This window comes from Danio rerio, chromosome 19 (genome assembly GCF_049306965.1).
Source record: "Danio rerio strain Tuebingen ecotype United States chromosome 19, GRCz12tu, whole genome shotgun sequence".
Lineage (NCBI taxonomy): Eukaryota > Metazoa > Chordata > Actinopteri > Cypriniformes > Danionidae > Danio > Danio rerio.
The window spans coordinates 8,830,465-8,851,446 of NC_133194.1; the positions used below are offsets into that span (position 1 = coordinate 8,830,465).

General features: G+C 39.3%; 2 protein-coding genes across 18 annotated transcripts in view; one reads left to right on the top strand and one right to left on the bottom strand.

The window, feature by feature from the left end:
* Nucleotides 1-20,982, bottom strand: part of mllt11 (MLLT11 transcription factor 7 cofactor) — a 369,559-nt gene that overhangs the window by 328,999 nt on the left and 19,578 nt on the right. The gene's annotated exons all lie outside the window — the stretch shown is intronic.
* The window catches only part of ubap2l (ubiquitin associated protein 2-like), a 40,400-nt gene that overhangs the window by 16,628 nt on the left and 2,790 nt on the right, over nt 1-20,982 (top strand). For 9 of the 17 annotated variants that reach the window (XM_073930404.1, XM_073930408.1, XM_073930406.1 and 6 more), the window contains 14 exons: nt 1,228-1,550; nt 3,173-3,351; nt 4,636-4,756; nt 4,835-4,874; nt 5,191-5,383; nt 5,472-5,538; nt 8,208-8,523; nt 10,372-10,460; nt 10,576-10,629; nt 10,724-10,805; nt 10,885-11,105; nt 12,930-13,035; nt 20,432-20,499; nt 20,589-20,783. In XM_073930404.1, coding sequence (XP_073786505.1) covers nt 1,228-1,550; nt 3,173-3,351; nt 4,636-4,756; nt 4,835-4,874; nt 5,191-5,383; nt 5,472-5,538; nt 8,208-8,523; nt 10,372-10,460; nt 10,576-10,629; nt 10,724-10,805; nt 10,885-11,105; nt 12,930-13,035; nt 20,432-20,499; nt 20,589-20,783 — 2,054 coding nt within the window. Of the gene's footprint in view, nt 1-1,227; nt 1,551-3,172; nt 3,352-4,635; nt 4,757-4,834; nt 4,875-5,190; nt 5,384-5,471; nt 5,539-8,207; nt 8,524-10,371; nt 10,461-10,575; nt 10,630-10,723; nt 10,806-10,884; nt 11,106-12,929; nt 13,036-15,086; nt 15,243-20,431; nt 20,500-20,588; nt 20,784-20,982 lie in introns of all 17 variants that reach the window. The other 8 variants (XM_005159396.5, XM_068215010.1, XM_073930402.1 and 5 more) reach the window with 1 other exon arrangement.

Below are 20,982 nucleotides of genomic sequence, written 5' to 3' on the forward strand. Positions count from 1 at the left end.
ATAGAAGCGTCAGCCAATGAAATTAGCCAGCAATGGGCCACTGTCTGAGCTGGTGTATTTGCATACAGCGATATGATTGGCTGACGCTTCCGTCGACGCTTAAAGTTGAGCAAGTACCAACTTTTGCAGCGAGCAACGCCTCTGAAGTGGCGCCGACGGATCCACAATACAGTTCGGCATTGCCTGATGTTACCCATTCAAAGTGAATGGAAAGCGATGAAGCTGACACCCTGTGTGTTTGGGGCCTTAGTCAGTGGCATTTTGTGAAAAAAAAAATTTTAATTAATTTTTTTTTACCACGAGCATTTACACAAACCCAAACCAGTTTAATGTTTGCACTTGTATTTACTGTGGCCTATTTTTGATCGACTGTATGAAATTACATCTTTAGTCAAACCACTGGCAGGACATGCTCTCACCTTTCCATATGCACCAGAAATTTAGGGCATACTCTCACTTTTTTACAGTTGCCTTAAACTTTGCCGAAGTGCGCTTGTCCCATCTCCCCCAACGGCCCGCATTACATTCGGGTCTGAGCACGCTTACATCATCGTTGATGCCCTGTTCAGTAAGCAACGCTCTCGCTCAGCACAGTGAAGATTTCTTTATTTATATCGTTTTAGTCGTTTGGGATGCAGTGACGCGCAGTCAAATGTCTCGCCGAACAGATCAGCAACTTTTGAAGCTTCTAAACGACCATAAAGTCCCTGTGCTGCAGGAATTACGAGGTTTGCTAAAGGTGCAGCGAGGGGTTTGCGTCTTCATTAATCTACGACAGTTTGCTTTCATTGAACAGTAAGAATGATTAATTAATCCATATGAAACCTTAAAACCCTTAAAAGTCACGTCTCGTCTTCAGTTTCGGGCTCAGGCACGCTTTGTATTTGCACTAGCCCAAGTGAACTGTTCTCTTGCACACCTTTTCCAACCGGGTCAGGTGAACCATGCCTGAGCCCGATTTAGAGCACTCACACTTCTCAAACAATCCAGGAAACGGACTTGGGCATGGTTTGGATAGCATAGTGTGAGTGCACCCTTTATCAACACTCTTCCTTGTTTTTGAAAACATTGTGTAATTCTTGGTATGCTCCATAGGTGAGTGGGCTTGCCAAACCACTCGTAGGACACTTTCTCTTCCTAGTCATAGAAATTTTTATATACTGCTGTTCTCTGATGATTTTGAAGTACTAAATGAGTAAATGTATTGTGTAAATCTTGTTTCTGCAGATATGAAACCTCAAACAGAGCCTGTGCACAGTCCATTCACCAAACGGCAGCCCTATCAGCCAGCCTCCACCACCACCTCTATGATGGATGCCTTCTTGCAGGACAAAACCACAGGCCCTTCTAGCACCTCAGCTCTACCCCCTCAGTCCACCCAGGCATCTTCACTGGCCCAGGCCATCACCACCCCAGTCTCCAAACCCATGGGAGCTGCTCCAGGACAGCAGAACTCTTCCAGCCCAGCTGACCCGCAGGCGTCCAGCCCACTCCCCCTGCAGCAGCACAAACTCAAACAGCAGAAGAAGAGGGCTTCCATCACGACCAAGGTCACCTTTCTCAAAGTATATTGTGCTTTTAGCTGTGTTTTTGGGTTTAGTGGAATTAATCCATTTTACCAGATTCACCTTTTTCTGGATGCGACTACATTTCAAATTATGGCTTGCACTTTGGTTATTGGTAATTTGTATTAAAAAAATTCTTCAAATGATTATCTTATGCTACAAATGATCAAATACATAGTGCAACTGAGTGAGAGGTATGTCAGGATTTGCATTTTTTAAATCCATCGTGAAAATTTAAACTTTTTTTTTTTTAATTTTTATTTAAAAAATTTTTTTTTAGACCATTGATGGCCCGTTTGCACTTATTTCACTTAATCCACTTTTCACTTAGTGTTACGGTACACTTTTATAGCCGTTACCACTGTCAAAAAGGTACAGTAAAGCAAACTGTGCCACCTTTTGGGTGTCATTTTGAAAGGGTACCTAGCACGACAAAAGGTTACCAAAAAGCGGAGCTAGACCCGCAGCTGAATGCTATTGGTTTACGGAGATGCGTCACTAGCGCGTACACAAGCCAGCAGAATGAAAACGAAGGAAGCGCCATTTTTAAATGCACAGCTAAGACATTACACTGTAATAGTGTATGCTTATAATAATGAGCCATGGTCGACCCGAGCTCAGACAAACCTTGTCATCGTCTTGATGAACAGCCACAAAGCCGAGAAGAACAAAATCTGCTGTGTCCTGTTGTTGTTGTTGTTTACGGGGCCGTCTTAAAGTGTGTGCTCGTGAGCTGCTGTGCATTTCTGTATTTGAAATAACAAGCTTTTTGGGCTGATGATAATAACGTGCGTGTGATTTTTGTTGAAGTGCTTCTGACTTTCAACCCTTTCAGAAACGAGTGAAGTGCGGAAAAACAGAATTTGGAAAAAAACAAAGGAGCAAATGATTTTTTCTGCAACCTAAAAGATGAACAAACTGCCATGTTTAACTATTATTATCACCTTTTGCACTATTATGAACTCAATGGCGGAGTTACTTTATAACAGAGATGAGAGGTCTGCACTGACACTGACGTTATGTTGCGTGTTTTTGAAGCCAAATAAGGACTAAATGTATGCTGAGGTAGTTTTTCTGTAATTGGTAATATCTGTAAGGGTCTGTATGTGTTCATATGTTGCATTTATTTTATATAGTTGCGGATGTTACAGTAGGCTATTTCACACCATCATTGATCTCCAGTTATAATCAAATCATGTTCATAGAAAGTTAGTAATAAACATTTATACACAAGTATTTTTGTATAAAGCATCTGTTTTGTGAAGTGATTCTCATATATTATGTGAACGACCCCTAAAGACCCCTTTGACATTTCCTTGAGCAAAAATGATGTAGACTAAAACTTAATACAACACGCCAACTGAAAGGGTACCATTAGTGACATGTACCGTACTATACCACTCCGTGGAAACAGGCCATTAGATCCTCCTAGATGTTCTCTATGTATTCACCTTTTTCATACTTCATGTATTCATACTTTTTTCTTTAAACAATTTCACTGAGTGCATGAATTATGAGTATGACTTCCTATAAATTTGAAATCAAGCACCATGGGGTGTAGGAATAAGGTGGATTAAACTGATGTTTACCCTTATTGTGGTTTGCAGATTCCGGCTCTGGCAGTGGAGATGCCAGGTTCTGCGGACATATCCGGACTCAACCTGCAGTTTGGAGCATTACAGTTTGGCTCTGAACCGGTGCTTCCCGAGTATGATGCCTCTGCAGCTGTTGCCACGACAACACCAGGCAACCAAGGCCAGAACAGCCTTTACACGAGTGCTAGCAAGTGAGTTTCTCAGATACCTGAACCCTGAGACTTTTGTTCATGTTGATTCATCAGTCATGATGAGTAATACGTAGGTTTAATGATATATATATATTTTTTTTAACCAAGATTGAAAAGTTCTAATCCTTTTATATCAATATTGCTTTAATATAATAATAATGTACAGAACCTAAAATAGAATGGGATATTACAACTATTTCACAAAAAATATTATTATTGTTATTATTATACAAAAAATATATAGTAGGAAATTACAATTATTATCAGACCTGATTGTGTCAAACCCAGGAAATGCTCATTAACTTTGGCCATAAAATACCTGCTCTCCAAAGGATGGTCATAAATGACACACAGGTCGAGGTTGTGGAGAAATATTGGTATCTTGGAACAATTATTGACAACATGCTGAAATTTGATCAAAACACACATACAGTTAATAATGAGGCTCATCAAAGACTTTATTGTGGAAACTCGACTCTTTTAATGTAGATAAAGTTATTAAGACTTTTTACAATTAATTCACTGAAAGTATTTTGTCCTCCTTTATTTGCTGGTTTTCCTCGCGATCTATAAAAAACAAGAATCGTCTTCAAGCCATTAGTAATTTGTGCTCCCTGAACAAATCTTTCCCTGCGAAATCGTTCATCCTATCACGAACAGCAGGTGTTGAGGATGTCACATAAAATACTAGTAAATAGCACACGGCAATTCGGTTACGTAATATAGTTTACAGATGTCACTCCTGGAGGGCCGCAGCTCTGCACAGTTTAGTTTCAACCCTAATTAAACATGCCTGATCAAACGGAGTCCTTCAGGCTTGTTTGAAACCTACAGGTAAGTGTGTTAAAGCAGGGTTAAAACGAAACGGCAGGGCTGTGGACCTCTAGGAGTTTTGACACCCCTTGTTTAGATGTTCTTGCGTTTAGTATACATATTTCAGCCAAACTGCACTAGAAATCGCTTTGAAGCGTTTCTGCTACTGAGGTCTAGTTCTGTTGTTTGTTTTGTTGTCAAAAGTATCGAGTTTGGTATTTTTCGTTACGGTCAATTTCCTGCTAACATTTGAGTGTCTACTCAAATGATTGGCTATTGTATTCCCTTTTCACATGCTCAATGGAAATTACCAATTGGTACCAAAGTTCCAGTATCCTGAGCACGAACAGTAGTGGGCACCAGTTTTGGCAGTGTTAATGATTATTCAGATTAACTATGTTAATGAAACTATTGCAAAAGCGACCTTAGCCTCATAGACTGTTTGCTGATAGTTTTCTGTTTTATTCACAGTGAGCAAGCAACAGCCCTGTCCAACCCCAGTCAGATGGAGCTATACGAGTCAAGAGCCAATCAGACGCGGCGGTACCCTCCCTCTGTGTCCTCCTCCCCACAGAAAGACATGCAGACAAAGGTGAAACGATCAGCCTAACGTTATACTATGATGAGTCTTTTGAGAAATGCTTCATTTACTTTTATCTTCTGTCAACAGAATGGGTTCAGCTCGATACAGACGTCACAATCTCTGGAGGGTATGACTACGTTTTGAGTTATAGGAATGATGTCAGAAGTAAATTTGATGTAAAAACCAAAGTAAAACCTTCACATCCAATCACAGTTTATCCCTCAAAGTTGCACACATGACTATTGATGTCCTATGAATTTTTGGATTGCCACTGTAGTTATTGCTACCTTAAAAAAAAAAAAAAAAAAAAAATCTTGTCAATTTTTTGTTTGGAGCGCACTAGCTTATAGAGATCATAAAAGCTAACAAAACTGATACTAACATCTTAAACTCTGTTTATTTTCATCTGACCTTTAACCCTTTCAATTTTGCTACTGTCTCAGCTGCAGCAGGCTCTGCAGTGCCCGTGAAGCCAGTGTCTGAATCAGTCGTCCCGCCATCGGTTTCCAACATGGTGTCATTGGCAGACCCCTCATCAGGCCCTACTTCCCTGTTGACTACGTCCAATCAGACTCCTCTCAGTGCTCTCAGCCATGAAGACGTCTCGCCCAGCTCATTGGCCACTCAGCACAACAAGTATGATGTCTTTCATTAAATTAGTTTAGTATCATCCGATTTAGAGAGATGCTAATGATTCTGCTATTTTTTTTCCTTCCCACATCAGCTCCCTTTCTACACAGCAAAACAGTTTGGCACCTTCTTCAGTTCGCACTTCAAACACAAGTCTGCTGGTGAGTTTATTGTAAAATACTCTATATGAATTTAGATATCAAATAAAATCTTGGTCCCTCTTTACATCACTTGTGTACTTGTAATGAAAAACACTAAATTGACATGACTTTTGTAGTTTAAATAGAGTCAAGCAAATGGCTGCTGCCATAGTTTGTTTACATAGATATTTTATGTAAGTTTGATAATGATTGTTTGACGAATGTTTTGAGATGCACAAATTTTTCAGGAAATGGTTAAATAGTCCTTGCCTGCATTATTTCATATCCCTTTGCTAATCATTTCAGTTATTTCAAAGGTTGTTGTAGCCTGTAACAGCAGAAGAACCAAAACTGATAAACACTGGCCTAAAAAACAGGAATTTGATTTGCATATGTTGTCATTTCTGTAGCATGAAATTCAGTGGATGGGCTATTATTATTATTATTATTATTAATTATTATTATTATTTAGATATTTTATGGTTGCACAAAGCTCTTCATTTCTCGCTTTTTCCAAACGTTTCTTATAAAGGAGAGACGTTCAAGAAACTGACTCTTAAACGCAGGATGAGATGGCATGAAATGAACACTTTCTTAATATGTGCTTGCATGTGTATACAAACTTTTGTAGAAAAATTGACAGCCGTAACCAAAGCTTGTGCTTTCATTTGCTTTTTTTGTTTGTTGAAGGATGTCTGGAGGAGAAAGTACTTGCTTGAAAAATAAAATAAAAAATACTATGAGTACTTTTAAAGGTGCAGTAGGTGATCTGCCACAATGCTTACTGGTTGGCATAAGTCTCTAACAGTCCCTACCTTGTCGTCTAAAGCCACCCCTCCTGAAAGACGAGTACACGCAGTGACAGCAGAACCCTCACTCGACGTCTAGTAGTTGGCTGGTGGCGTGCAGGAATTATACTTGCTACTAAGCCATACTTGCATGCTATTTCTGACCGAGTATTCAGAGTAGCGGTATACAATATAGGGAGCGCATCGGAAGTTGTCATTGTTCAAAAATAAATAAATTTTATTATAAAACCAACTTCACCTCAGTAAAGCAGGCTAGGCGAGTAGCGCTATTTACAGATGTTTTGTTGTCAAGCTAAAGAAAAATCTACAATATAGATGCTGTAAAAGGCCCTTATGAAACTGTAAAGTCACATCAATCCTTTGGCAGGAGATTTTTTTTTAATGGCTTAACAACTATTCTGTGCATATTACCCATTTGTAACGATGGGTATCAACAATGTAACAATCAACTTTGCGTGAAGCTAAAATGGAACTTGTCTAACAGAACTATATCAGCCATGGTGTCGTCCTCCAGCATGCAAAAGTCACTCCAATATTGATTCAGGATTTTAAAAAGTTTTGATTCAGCATGTTTTTACTGTTTGCACACTCTCCCTTTCCCTTTCTTTTGTGTGCGCTTAAACCCACAACGCGTGCACGCACAAACGGCCGATCTGCGTGAACGTCTGCGCAATAGTTCGAATCCGCATTTGCTGACAGACAAGTAGTTTGGGCTACTTATCAGAATTATGCAAAATGTCGGTCTGACGATATTTAATTGGATGAACACTTTGTAGTTTTATGGCTTACTCAGAATATAAAATTACATATAAACGCATTTAGATGATTTACTTTCGTCATTACTATTTTAATGACAAGACTTTCAACCAGCACAACAAAAATGACAATCACCTACTGCACCTTTAATATGAGTAATTTACTGTAAATGCTATGTTTTGTATGTATGTATGTATATGGTATTTATAGTTATTGATGAATGCTAAACCGCATTCTGTAGTATTAACTTTATTAACACAAAGAAACGCCCCGGCTCAACTGATTTGTAGCACTTTTTTAATAAAATAAATTATCTGAACAATTTTAGGTGTGCGTGGAATCGCTTCAATCACTTTCTCAAGTGTGCCTTTTTTTTTTTTTTTGTATTGTAAAGCAGTTCCTAGAGAAAAGGATTATTAAATGAGAGAACAGTGGTTGTGGCTTTTTTTTTTTTTTCTTTTTGTGCTGTGAGCTGATTGAATGTAGTAAAGTAGGCAAAGATCGGAAAATGGGTTTCCGGAGGGTTATTACAAGCTAAGACACCTCCTGCTCATTTCTGTTTGTTGTCAAAACTGCCAGTTGGAGGGGTGTGGTTAAGTATGTTAGCCACGCCCAAAGCCTTCATTTTATAATTTGAGAAATTAACTGAAAACAATTGAATTCACCACAACTGGCAATGTGAGCTAACAAGAATCATATGGTTAGTTTTTATTTCATATGTAATTCTTTGTTTACCCTTGTAATCCAAAATGAAAATCTAAAAATGCATTTCGTTTGAGGTAGTGGGCATGACTAACATACTTAATCACGCCCTTCCAACTTTCAGTTTTGACAGCGCTGTGACGACAAACAAATGCTGAAGATGAGGTGTCCGTTAGGTTGTAATAACTTCTCAAACCTCTTTCTTGATCTATCTGAATGAAATGCCTACTTCACTATATCCAATCAGCTTGGTGTAGATGAGCAAGCCACGCCCACTGTTTTCTCATGATACTGTTTGTTTAGGAACTACATCACAATATTGGCAAAAACTAATGTTCCGGTTCATGTGGACTTCAATTCTGTTTTATCTCTTGTTTGCTAACTGAACTCTTATTACTCTGATTTCTCTTTTCCACCTTCTAGCACCCAGTGGACGGCGATTCCAGCTTGCACTCCTCATCCTTCTCTGTCTCAGCTGTGGCTCCGTCTTCAGTTCCTCCACCATCTTCAATTACTTCAGTGGCCCCCGTTTCTCACAGTGGTCCAGTTGTACCTCCTTCATCTGTCAGCTTGGTCTCGACACAGTCATCCATGGGGCCGGTCAGTCTGGCAATGGGGTTGAACAATGCTGTGGTTTCAATGGTACCTCCTTCAGCTGCTGCATCTTCATCATCCTCTGCTGCCTCTGCCTCTGCGGCACCTTCATCTGCCTCGTTGTCTCGCAGCACGGCTGCCTCAGGTAACCGTTTACAGGATCAGAAAATATGGCCCAAATTTACTGTATTATTATACGACTTTCAGTGAGAAGGTGGTTCTGTCATCATGTACTGACACTTGTTTCTGAAGCCTGTAACAATTGACATGCATATTATGTTTTTCCTACCATGGAAGTTACAGGATTTTGAGCGAGTGTTTACAAGTGTTGAGTCCCGTAAAGGAGATCTAGATGGAAACTGTTGTTTAGTGCATACCTTATGATTTAAAGTTATTGCACGTCCGCCGGTTCCCGCCTCTGAATGAGCCAATTTTAGGCTACATTTACACTGCATAGTTCAGGTGACTCTGACTATTTATTTATTTATTTTTATTTTCCTCTCCCATGTGGCAATTATCGGATATGGCCCGTGTACATGTAAGCAGGAACAAAATAACATAATTCCGATTTACTCGAGTCAGATTCAGGCCTTGTTCATATGTGGAAATTTATCCGAAATAAATCGCATCCGTGCCCCTGTCAATCTGTTTCATCTGTCAATGCGAGTCGCGCATCATTAAAAACCATAGCGAATGACGTCAAGTCTGACGCTTTCATTTCAGAACAGGCTTCAGAGTCCCAAACCTCAAATCTCATACATTAGGACTAAAGATTTTATATTGTCATGTAGCACAATTATTTAAGCATGTTAACGAGAGCGAGAGAGTGCAAAAATATATAATATAATACTATTGCATAAATCACACAATGGTCATGACATTAAGACGCCTACTGAATTAAAAAGGCCTAGATTGAAGAGAAGATGGCCAAGTTAGTACTTTTCTGTCTTAAACAATAGTAAAACAACTTGTCATTAAGAATAAAAAAAATGAAACCCTGCAAACCAATTAAATACAGGAACGGAGAAAAGGGCACTCTTTAACTATCAGCTGTCAGTCTGGTTTTTTTGCCTTTGTGTTCTGTGTAAATGCAGACAATCGTATACGAGTCCCTTTTAAAAGATAATGTAAGCAGTTGAGCAAAAAAATCGCATAGTCACAAATTCGGAATTGACCATCAAGATCTGCAGTGTAAATGGAGCCTTAGTTAGTATTACGGTGGTACCAAGTTAGTTGTAAGGTTTACCATTTTGAGGTAGCGTTCAGAAAAAACACCAGCGAAGAAACTTGACACAGGAACGTAACCTCACTGCCAGCTAGTGTTCCAGAAGTGTTGTTGCAGAGAAACACAAACTGCATGCAGAAGTATAAATGCACGACTGCGCGCAAGGCATGAACCGTGGGTCACGCCGATAACTGCAGAAATGTAAGCCAGGCTTAAGTAAATAGTGAGCAAATTTTCATTTTTGGGTGACTATATCCCTTAAGTAAGATTCCTTCATAAGTGCTTGAAATTACAACTACACTTCAATCAGAATTTACTTGCACTTAAGTGGTTAAACATTCAGTGTCTTCTGTTGAACTCAGAAGATATTTTAAATAAAGCTAAAAACTTGTGACATCCATCATAGGAAAAATCTTATGGAAGTCAATAGGTTTCCAGCTCTTCCGGATATCATCTTTTGTGTTCAACAGAGGAAAGAAAAATAAATAAGCTTTGCAACAAGTGGAGGGAGAGTATATGGCTACAGAATTAAACTTGTGTGAACTATCACTTTAAATTAGTTTGTAATTTAACATTGTATTTAGCTAGCAAAACCATTAAAATAATGAATAAAAATATGCACATTATTTGAACATTATTATGTTCAAACAGTTTTTTTTTTTTTGTTTGTTTGTTTGTTTTTTCCATCTTATGAGATGTATTTTTATTTTTGAATATAATTTACACAATTTCTACGTCAATTGATTGAATGCTGCTTGATTAAAACAGGGAAAGCACCTCCAAACCTGCCACCTGGAGTGCCGCCACTGCTGCCCAACCCTTACATTATGGCTCCTGGCCTGCTTCACCCATACCCAGTGAGTGTTTAGTGATGCATGTTATTTTTTGCTGCTTTCAATCCTGCACTCCCTAATTATGCAAGTATGGTTCATGCGGCATGTTTTGGCTCACCAACCTCTTTGTGTCCTCCAGCCGCAAGTTTATGGCTACGATGATTTGCAGATGCTGCAGACCAGAATACCACTGGTGAGGGATTTTTCTTTTTTTATTAGGGAAATTGACTGACTATATATTTTTTCTGCATATAAAGTTAAAATGCTGTTTCCTTCTTCTCCTGCAGGACTATTACAGCATCCCGTTTGCCACTCCAACCACAGCACTGACAGGCAGGGAAGGCGGTTTGACAAGTAACCCTTATTCTGGTAAGGTTTTTTTTTTTTGGTGAATTTTTGTTCAATCTCTTTATAAGGATGCTGCATCTAAAATGCTCAATCTTTTTAGCTGGGGACCTGTCGAAGTTTGGACGTAATGATGCATCGTCTCCTGCCCCCGCCACAACACTGGCCCAGCCCCAGCAAACTCAGACACAAACGCACCACACCACCCAGCAGCCCTTCCTCAACCCAGCCCTTCCACCAGGATACAGTTACACCAGCCTGCCCTATTACACTGGTGTGCCCGGCCTGCCCAACACCTTCCAGTACGGCCCTGCCATGTTTCCGGTAAGAGCTAAAGTTGCTCTGTAATTGCTTAAAATCAATAGTGTAAAAGCCGGACTTGCTTGCTTTGGTCCAGCTCAGGTCTTTGTATCAATGTCTATGGTTCTAATTGCAGTGTAAATGTTTTCATGCCAGATCTACGATGCATTAAAGCAGGGATTTCAAACTCAATTCCTGGAGAGCCGCAGCCCTGCACAGTTTAGTTCCAACCCTGCTTCAACACACTTAACTGTAGGTTTCAAACAAGCCTGAAGGACTCAATTAGTTTGATCAGGTGTGTTTAATTAGGGTTGGAACTAAACTGTGCAGGGCTGCGGCTCTCCAGGAATTGAGTTTGACATCTCTGCATTAAAGAAATAGACATGAAAAAAAAAACGTGTAGCAATTCCAAACCTTTGAGTTTTCCTGCTGAAGACAAAAGAGATTTTGAAATGTTTAAAACTGTAGCCATTGACTTCCATAGTATTTGTTTTTCCTGCTATGGAAGACAACGGTAACGTGTTTCCATTTTTCTAAATTTATTTAGTCTTTAACAGAAAAAAACTACTTAAAGATTTGTGACAAGTTAAGGTTAATGTTATAAATAATGACTGAATTTTCAGTTTTGTGTGAACTATTTTTAAACCATATGAAAATGACTAAACGCTGTGTTAATGCATGCTATGCCAGTACATTGTGTAAATATGCAGCATGTTGTAGCATGATGTCAGCATTTGAACAATCTTTGTATATGTCAACAACAACCAACAAAAACCAGTGAATCAAACTATGATTTGGTTTTATTTTTTTAAACAATGCAGTACGTAAACGGGGAAAAAATTATAAAAAATAATTGTATAACTTTATTAAATAATAACGCACATCAATCTATGCCCACTTATTTATATATATATATATATATATATATATATATATATATATATATATATATATATATATATATATATATATATATATATATAATAGGTGGGCATAGATTGATGTGCGTTATTAAATTACTAATACTGATACTGCCTAATACTGCCGTTTGTCACAGGGGCATGAATGAAATGCAAACTGCAGTTAAAGTCACCCAAAATTACAGAAAGCACTTACATGAAAGCACTTAACGTAAACACCTTAATTATGTTACTGTCTATTAACGCAAATAACTAGATTAGAGATGTCCATGCAAGTGTAGTCAGTAGTGTCTTTGAGTTGAAAGATCCAGAAGGGCATCCTGCCGATTTGTTTCAGAAGGGCACTTTTTTTTGTCAGATGGCTCACCAGTTTGACTTTTATTCACCCCCTGGTCCATTTTATTCGTATATGTTTTACTCGAACGCATAAACTCTACAGGTGCCTGATAGTTAGATGTGGAGCTAACGTTAATCAGATTCGCACTTGTGAACTGAATCCATTTTAGCACGTCACGTTTGATGTTTGATGTGGTAATTTCACAGTAGGAATACAAACAGGTTCGCAGACTCGTTCTCGTCACCTATAGTCTAATTTGTCTAGGTATACATCCGTGCTAAAATATCAAGGTGAAAGTCATCAAAGCTTATGTAGAACAGACCCAGCTCCCAATCCAACTTTGAGAATAGATTAACAACGATAACTATTTTTTTTTTTTTTTTTTTTTTTTTTTTTTAAATCACCCGATAAGAGTCTTGTGTAACAGTACGTTAACGCAGATAACACCCCACCACTAATATATATATATATAAATAAATATACATAAATACATACATACATACATACACACATACACGCATACACACACACACACACACACTCATATTTTTATATGGAGTTTAAAGTACTTTTTTTATTTGTCCATTTTAGGTGGCTCCTACCTCCTCCAAACAGCACGGTGTGAATGTTGGTGTCAATGCATCAGCTACGGCCTTCCAGCAAGCTAGTGGTTATGGATCACATGGATATAGCACTGGTAATACATTCTTACATTCGTCTGCACGCAGCATATAAACAGTGTATAATGCTCATTTAGATTTAGTTTTCATAATTCAATTGCGTATAAGTAGTTTACTGGAAAAAGAACACTTTAGTAACCAGTAGAACATTCTTGTTCCTTGTGGCTCAGTAACTAAACTAGGTCAGTGTTTTTTATGCATTTTTTGTTGTCTGAGAAGCTGAAGCATGAGAACTCTTAGCATAAAGGTGCATTGGTTTTGCTAAAGCAGTTTACCTTCACAATCATATCTGTAGTGCATGGAGGTTTGATTTGTTTGTCTTATATGTTGATCTAACTTGAGTAGCGGCTAAGATCTGTTACATTTGAGCTGTTAAGGTTGTGCTTCTTGAAGCTGCAGGGATTTCAGTCAAGGACATTGAAACAATATGGCAGACTTTGAACCATTTAAGATCAAATAATGGAAAGGATTCTAGAGTGAATTGCAACAGTGACATTTGAAACCGTCCACGGATTGTGCATGAATAGTCTTAAGCGAGGACTTTAGAGTGTCTCCAGTGGGTGGGCTTCAGTGCAACCAGTAATGTTTGGAGAATGAGGTGGGAGGGAGGTCGCTTTGGTTGAGGGTGGTGGGTTCACTCATGCTTTTCACACGCTGCTCGCTTTTGACCATTCACCTCTTTTGAGCACTGTTTGTGTTGGACCATTTCATTCCTTTGCTCTTGTGCTCTTTCTCCATTTCACACTATCAATCTTGAAGTATTTTACATTTGGTTGCCTTGTACGTTTTTTTTTTATATATTTTTTTCTTTTTTGTTAATCTTCAAGCTTCATCTTCATCATTCCTGATTTTTTTTTATTTTATTTATTTTTTTACTTCAGTTATACTTTTCCACTTACATTGTTCAATTCGTTCATAAATGTTTAACCTTTTATTATCTTTTTTTTATATATATATTCTTAGTACCATTTAAATAAAAATGTAATATAATTTACTCACTTTCACTTCGATCCAGAGCAAAATGAAACTGGTCAATCTACAAATCAAATTAGGAAATTATTGAAACCTGAGTTTTTTTCTGTCTTTGAAAGTCCAGGTAACTGAAATAAACAAAAACCTTAAGTGGTTTTATCAGTGTTGTGAAGCAATGCTATCTCTCTATATTAGGAGTGTCCAAATTCAGTCCAGGAGGTCCGGTATCCTGCAGATTTTAGCTCCAGCTTGCCTCAACACACCTGCATGGATGTTTCTAGAAAGCCTAATAAGAGCTTGATTAGCTAGCGTAGGTGTGTCTGATTGGGATTGGAACTAAACTTTGCAGGGCACCGGCCCTCCAGGACCAAGTTTGGGCACCCCTGCTCTATATGATGAACAAATTTGGCTTTTATTTAAATCTAAACAATGATTTCACACTTTTCATGTTCCAAACACAAGTGGAACAGTTTGCACCACTTGATTTATCCAACACAAAGTGGCATCATTAGCATCTTGGTTAAAAGAACCATGCGTGTATATACATTGTGTATTAAGAGCTAGGAACTAATACTATGACATTGTCACTGTGCCTGGCCTAATGTTATTGTGCCTGCTGCATCCATAGTGCGGTCCGGCCCTAAAAAACAAACAAAAAAAAACAAGCAAGATACTTATAGTCTAATCTAATTCAAGGATTTATGCTGAGCTGAAAGTGTTTATCTGTGGACTCAGAAATAGTAAAACTCAACTGTTTAACTCCAGGTGACTCAACTAAAAAGTGACTTGTTACTTGGCTTAATCCAATTTGAGCCTTCTTAATCAACTACAGTAGCAAGAATTAATTATTTATTGGCAGTTCGTTAGCATAACTAGTTTGAAAGGAGAAAATTGTGCATAAATAAGTACATTGTTGTTTTTGGTTGAGCTAACCTCTTTAACATCACTAGTAGTCTCCTCCGGTTAGTCTCCTTTCCCAGCGTGCTGCATCCCCGCATCCATCCCTGAGCCCCACCACTTCACTCCTCCCCTCTGCTCTGCCTGGTGTGTGTCTAATGCTGTGGGGCTGTGGCTGTGTGTGTCTGACCGTTTGCAGGCTATGAGGATTTGGGCCAGGCTTCGGCAGGGAGCGGGGATTTCTGTAAGGGTGGTTACAGCACCGCCGTTGCTGCAGCTGCTGCTGCTGCTGCTGCCGCCGCTGCTGCTTCTGCGCAAAACAAGCCCGCCAGCTCCGTCACCGGGCCCGGAGTGGGTGAGTGCAGCCTCACGCTAAAAAAAACAACAAAAATCCCATTTCCCCTTTTCCTCCTCCCTTTTAAGCTCTCTCTCCCCCCTCATTTGCTCCTAACTTACTACTGGTCGGAGGCAGTTAAATGACACTTGGTGTCAAATTTAAAGAAATCAGGAAGCTGTTGCACTAGAAAATTCTGAAGTGTGGGAGATCGAAATCAGCAGGGCTGTTGCTATGGTCACCCTTATCAGTAACACAATTCTCTTAAATTGCTGAGCTGAACCTAATATTAAAAAACAAATGACTGCAGTAAGGGTTGCTGGTATCTCTGCTGGTTTAGGCTTGTGTATATATGACACCATGTCAATCTTGATTAAATCAGTCCTCCAATTTTTTTTTCCAAATGGAGGTCTTTATGAATGAATCCTTTAAGTTGTTTCAGTAAAGCAGTGTTTCCTCTGCTCAGCACAACTCTGCTTGGTTTAGTATTTTACTGTGGTATAGTACCGCTTCAAAGTGGGTTTGATTTTTAGATTTATGGTTCTAGTTGTCTCGTTTAGATTTAGGGTTCTAGTTGTCTCGTTTAGATTTATGGTTCTAGTTGTCTCGTCTTTGACATCATTGCAGGTTAACCGGTCTATGTCTCACTGGAACCACTCTGCTACTAAAGAGATGAAGAGATGAATGTCCTCTGCTCATCTACTAATGGTTAAAATTGACCCTGCAGTGACTTGCTAATTATTTAAATCTAGCAGGTTTGGTGTCAAATTGAGTGATGCAGGTAGTGATGATTCCCTCTGGCCAGTTAGTGTCTGCAATATTTATACGTCACATTTTAGTTTTCGATAAAATGGGACTAGGATTGTCTTCCTGCAGAATTCAGCTCCAACCCAGTCAGGATTTTGTAATGTGGGCAGAATGTGTTTTTTCTTGTTTTCTTGAAATATGCATGGAAAAGTAGGCAGCATATTGTACTCAAATCTCTGTACTTTTCTGCATTAATGGTGCCATCACTGAAGTGCAAGTAACCTTTGCCAAAGGCACTGACACAACCCCATACCATGACAGACCCTGGCTTTTGAACTTGTTGCTTGTAACAGCCTTGATGATCTTTTTCTTCTTTGGTCTGGGGCACACAGGGTTCATTCCCTTCCCCCAAAATACCCCAAATACTGAATTATCCAGCCATAGTATATGTTTCCACTGTGTGATGGACCTTCCCAGGTGCCTTCGAGCCCAGAGAAGTCAATGGCGCTTCTGGACAATGTTAACATAGGGCTTTCTTTTGGCACAGTACAGTTTAACTGGCATTTGTTGTAATGATGTAATGTGGTACTTGACAAAGGTTTGACAAAGTAGTCCTGAGCCCATGTGGTGATATCACTTATAGATGAATGATGAGTCTTGATGCAGTGCCACCTGAGGGATCGGAGATCATGGTAGTTCAGCTTTTTCTTGCGCTCTTGTCCTTTATGCATTGAAATTGGATTCCTTAAATCCTTTAATTGTGTTCACTGTTGAAGGTGAAATATCAAAATGTCTTGCTGTCTTTGGGGAATATTTGTTTTTAAACCTTTTAATAATTTTCTCATGTATTTTCTCATGTACAAGACCTTTCTTGCTGCTTTTGTATCATCATAATTATAATCACCTGTTTATCACCCGTTTCAAATCACATCATTATTTATGGTCACACCAGACTTTTCTCCTCATGGACTTCCATTCATATGCATGTGAGGGTGTCAGACCGGAAACACAAGCAAATGCGACAAGTTTTGCAGTTTGCTGTGTCACAAGTTCAAGCTTGGTGAACTCTAACCTGCAAAATCGCATCACTTGAGACCAATCGAGGATCAAAACCTGACCTCTCTGGACAGAAATGTAAAATATGGAGCAATCGCTCGCTTTTTTAAATGTCTAATCATCTTGTTTAATTGCACCCCTTTTCGCAGCACTATACGGGAGAATTTTGCAAGCTCAAACTTTAGTGTGAGATTAAAGGAATGGGGGAAATGCAAAATCCATTTTTTAAATGAAACCAAACCCACAATATTGTATATATTAAATCATGGTGGTCATACCAAACAGTTCAATGTTATACAGAGTATTGCGTTATCCATAGTGAGAACACAGCAGCAACTGAGTCCTACCCCAGATATTCATGCAGTGTGAAAACGAAGGACTGACTACTCTGAAATGAGTTTTGTTGATCATGGTTTCATAGTTTGTATTTCATGAGAATTCAGACAGCTAGACTTTAGTTTACTTAATAGCAGTCTGCTTTGATAAATGTGTGCTTGTGTTTGTTTTTAAAAGCATATCAGCAACTTTAGTAAACATACTTTTTGTTAGGGTGTTTGTGTAATGGTGTTTTAGTCTATTGGCTGTGATGTTTGTGTAGTAATGCAACTAATTTCCAGTAGTTTCCATTTCATCTGCCTCTGGATTTTTCAGTTTTTAAAGGGCCATGAAATCCTCATTTCGGCAGGGTTTTTTTTAATCATCTACCTTAGAAACAGTTAGGAAAGTGCCAATTTATTAAATAGTGGACTTTAACTGCAGTTTCATTCTTTCATTTAGGAATTTCATTCATGCCGCTTGTGACAAACGAGATATTTGATTCGAGGAGCTGCTGGAAGCGTTTATTTTTAATGCAATGTTTGATACCACATGGCGAATGAGAGAAAAAAACCCTCTGCATTTCTCGGTAACTTATATGCACTCGGTAGGTTGTGTCAGAAAACCGTGTTATTCCTGTCACAAAATGCGTCAAATCCTACACGACGGTAAGTTTGATTACGGTGCTTACATGTTAACACTCGGAGAGCAGCATTTACAGCAGATTTTTCAGTCCATAATATTGTAGTGATATTAACATACTGTAAACTTCATTAGCTCAGAAATTATTTGTCTAAGGTCTGTCTTTAAACTCTGAAAAAGTACTGCTGACAAAACAAACTAGCTTTACCTCTGAATAAACAAAGACCACTGATCGCTTGCTTACCAAATCTGAGACAAGACAATCAACACAAACTGGAGCTGGAGCGGATTTCAGCATTTCCAGATGAAAAGCTCTCGGGTAGAAAAAAAATGTTTCTTAGACGCGTATTTCTGTTGCACGTCGCGTGCACTGTAATCCACCCGTGAGTCCACATGCGCTCTCATAGAGGGAATATGAAAACGAAACCTTCACTGCAGCAAATTATAAAAGCAACACTGACGACCCGTAAATCCAAACAATTCTTGTTCTCCTGCTTATCTTGGCAACACAATGTGGCATCTCTCTGCCGTCTTAACACTGTAACAGGTAAAAACTGTCTTCGAAGCTATCATGCATATCAATGAGTTGCACCGCATACACGCAGCACGCTGATTGGTTTGAACCAAGTCTTACTCATGAATGAATGCAGCACGCTCGGAGTTGTCATAAGGTACTCCCAGGTACAGACATCCAGTCTACATGCTGGAATACACGCCAAGATCTCATGGCCGTGACGCAGCTTCAAATATTATTTTCAAACCGGAAGAACAAATTTGCTCGAAATAATGCAAAAACAACCAATTTTCCCTTTTTAGTGGAATACATGCGTCCTAATAGTGTTTTTAGCAGTGTGGGACACACGACTGTCAACAGCTCAAAATGTGTTTTGGTGTTTCGTGACCCTTTAAAGGGCCATGAAACCCCCTCGTTTCAGCAGGGTGTTTTCACACCTCTACTTTGGAAAAAGTCAGAAAAGTGGGCGTGTCCAGCTCTGTTTAGGGGGGAGTGTCGGAGGAACTAAAGTGGGATGGTGTGGGAGTGTCTATTTGTGCACGCGCGAGTTTCAGAGTCAAAATACACACACACACACAGACAGGAGAAAGTGATGGTGTTAACCTACATGGACATCTGTAGTCGAATTATTTGCCAAATTACTAAATGTTGGACTTTAACTGCAGTTTGGCTCTTTCATTCAGGGAATTCATTCATGCCTCTCGCGACAAACGAGATATTTGATTCGAGGAACTGCTCTAAGCGTGTATTTTTCATGCAATGTTTGATACCGCACGGCGAATGAGAAAAAAAAAAACTCTGCATTTCCCGGAAACTTAGATGTACACGGCAGGTAGTGTCACAAAGCCGCGTGTGTTATTCCGGTCACAAAATGCGGTGCTAACATTTCTGCACTCAGTGCAATAGTTAACTTAATTCGATACGAACAAACTGAATAAACAAAGAGCACTGGTCGCTCACTTACCAAATCTGTAGAGACAGGACAATCACCAGCAACTAGAGCCGCGTCTTTATGAAGAGAAGACTACAAGCAAATCCAGATTTCAGCGTTTGCAGATGAGAACAGCTCTCAGGTAAACAATAATCCTCCTTAGACACGTAAGTTATTGTTGTCGAGCGTCGCGTACACTGTTAATCCACACGTGAGTCTTAGCTCTCACAGAGAGAAAATGAAAACGAAACTTAACAGCAGCAAACTATAAAAGCAACACTTCACGCTTGTTTTGCCAACACAACGTGGCGTCTTTGTGGTGTAAACACGGTGACAATAATGAATATTAATGAAGTTGCACAATAGAGCGCGCTGATTGGTTTGACCCAAGCCTTACTCATGCATTAATGCATCACGCTGTAAGACGTAATAAGACTCACTCTGGCACAGATGCCCAGTCTGCACGCTGGAATACACGCTATTATGTCATGGCCGTGACGCAGCTTCAAAAATTCGTTTCAAACAGGAAGTACAAATTTGCTTGAAATAACGCAAAAACAACCAATTTACACTTTTTAGTGAAATATAGGTGTCCTAATAGTGTTTTTAGCAGTGTGGGACACATATACGACTGTCAACAGCTCAAAAAATGTGTTTTGGTGTTTCGTGACCCTTTAAAACTTGGTAGAGAAGTAGGTTTGAATTGAGTGCCTCATGTGAATTGCCTGGCAGAGGTGATGTCAATATGAATTGTCAATCGGTTGTTGTTGTTGTTGTTATTTATTTATTTTTATTTATTTTTTTAACTATGTTCGTTCAGCTCTTTAAAAAGCAGGCTGTGTTGCCACACACTGTGCGGTTTTCACATGCATCAGTCAATTCACGATGCAGCATTTACAAGTGTACTTCTCAGTACCAGCATTACAGGATCTGTATGTTTTATGAATATGGTTTTGCTAGTTTCAGCATTAACCATTCTGTGTTTTTGACTTTTCTTTACTATAGGAGTCTCTGTGACATCAAGCAACACGGGAGTCCCTGATATTTCAGGCTCTGTTTACACAAAGACGCAGGTGAGCAGTTGCATTGAACACTGCTTTATTAAGCTGTAGCCAGCGGTTTGGTTGTTGTTAATTCTCCAGTGTTGATCCTCCCTCCGCAGTCTTTTGAGAAGCAGGGTTTCCACACAGGAACCCCCAGCGCTTCCTTCAGTTTGCCGTCGGCTCTCGGCAGCGCAGGCCCCATCAACCCTCCTGCTGCAGCGGGTTACGCTCCCGCTCCATACATGCACATCCTGACGCCGCATCAGCAGCCACACTCACAGATGCTCCACCACCATCTGCAGCAGGACGGACAGGTCAGCTATCTCATTAGTCTAAAAGGTTTTAATTAAACAGTTTTATTTAATACTACTTGTTGTATTAATAGTAGTTTTAAAGGGACAGTTCACCCAATAATTGTTTGTTCTTCCTCATGTGGGTTTAAATGTTTGAGGTTCCTCTGTTGAACAGTAGATATTTTGATGAATGCTGGTTGCTGGCACCCATCAACTTGAA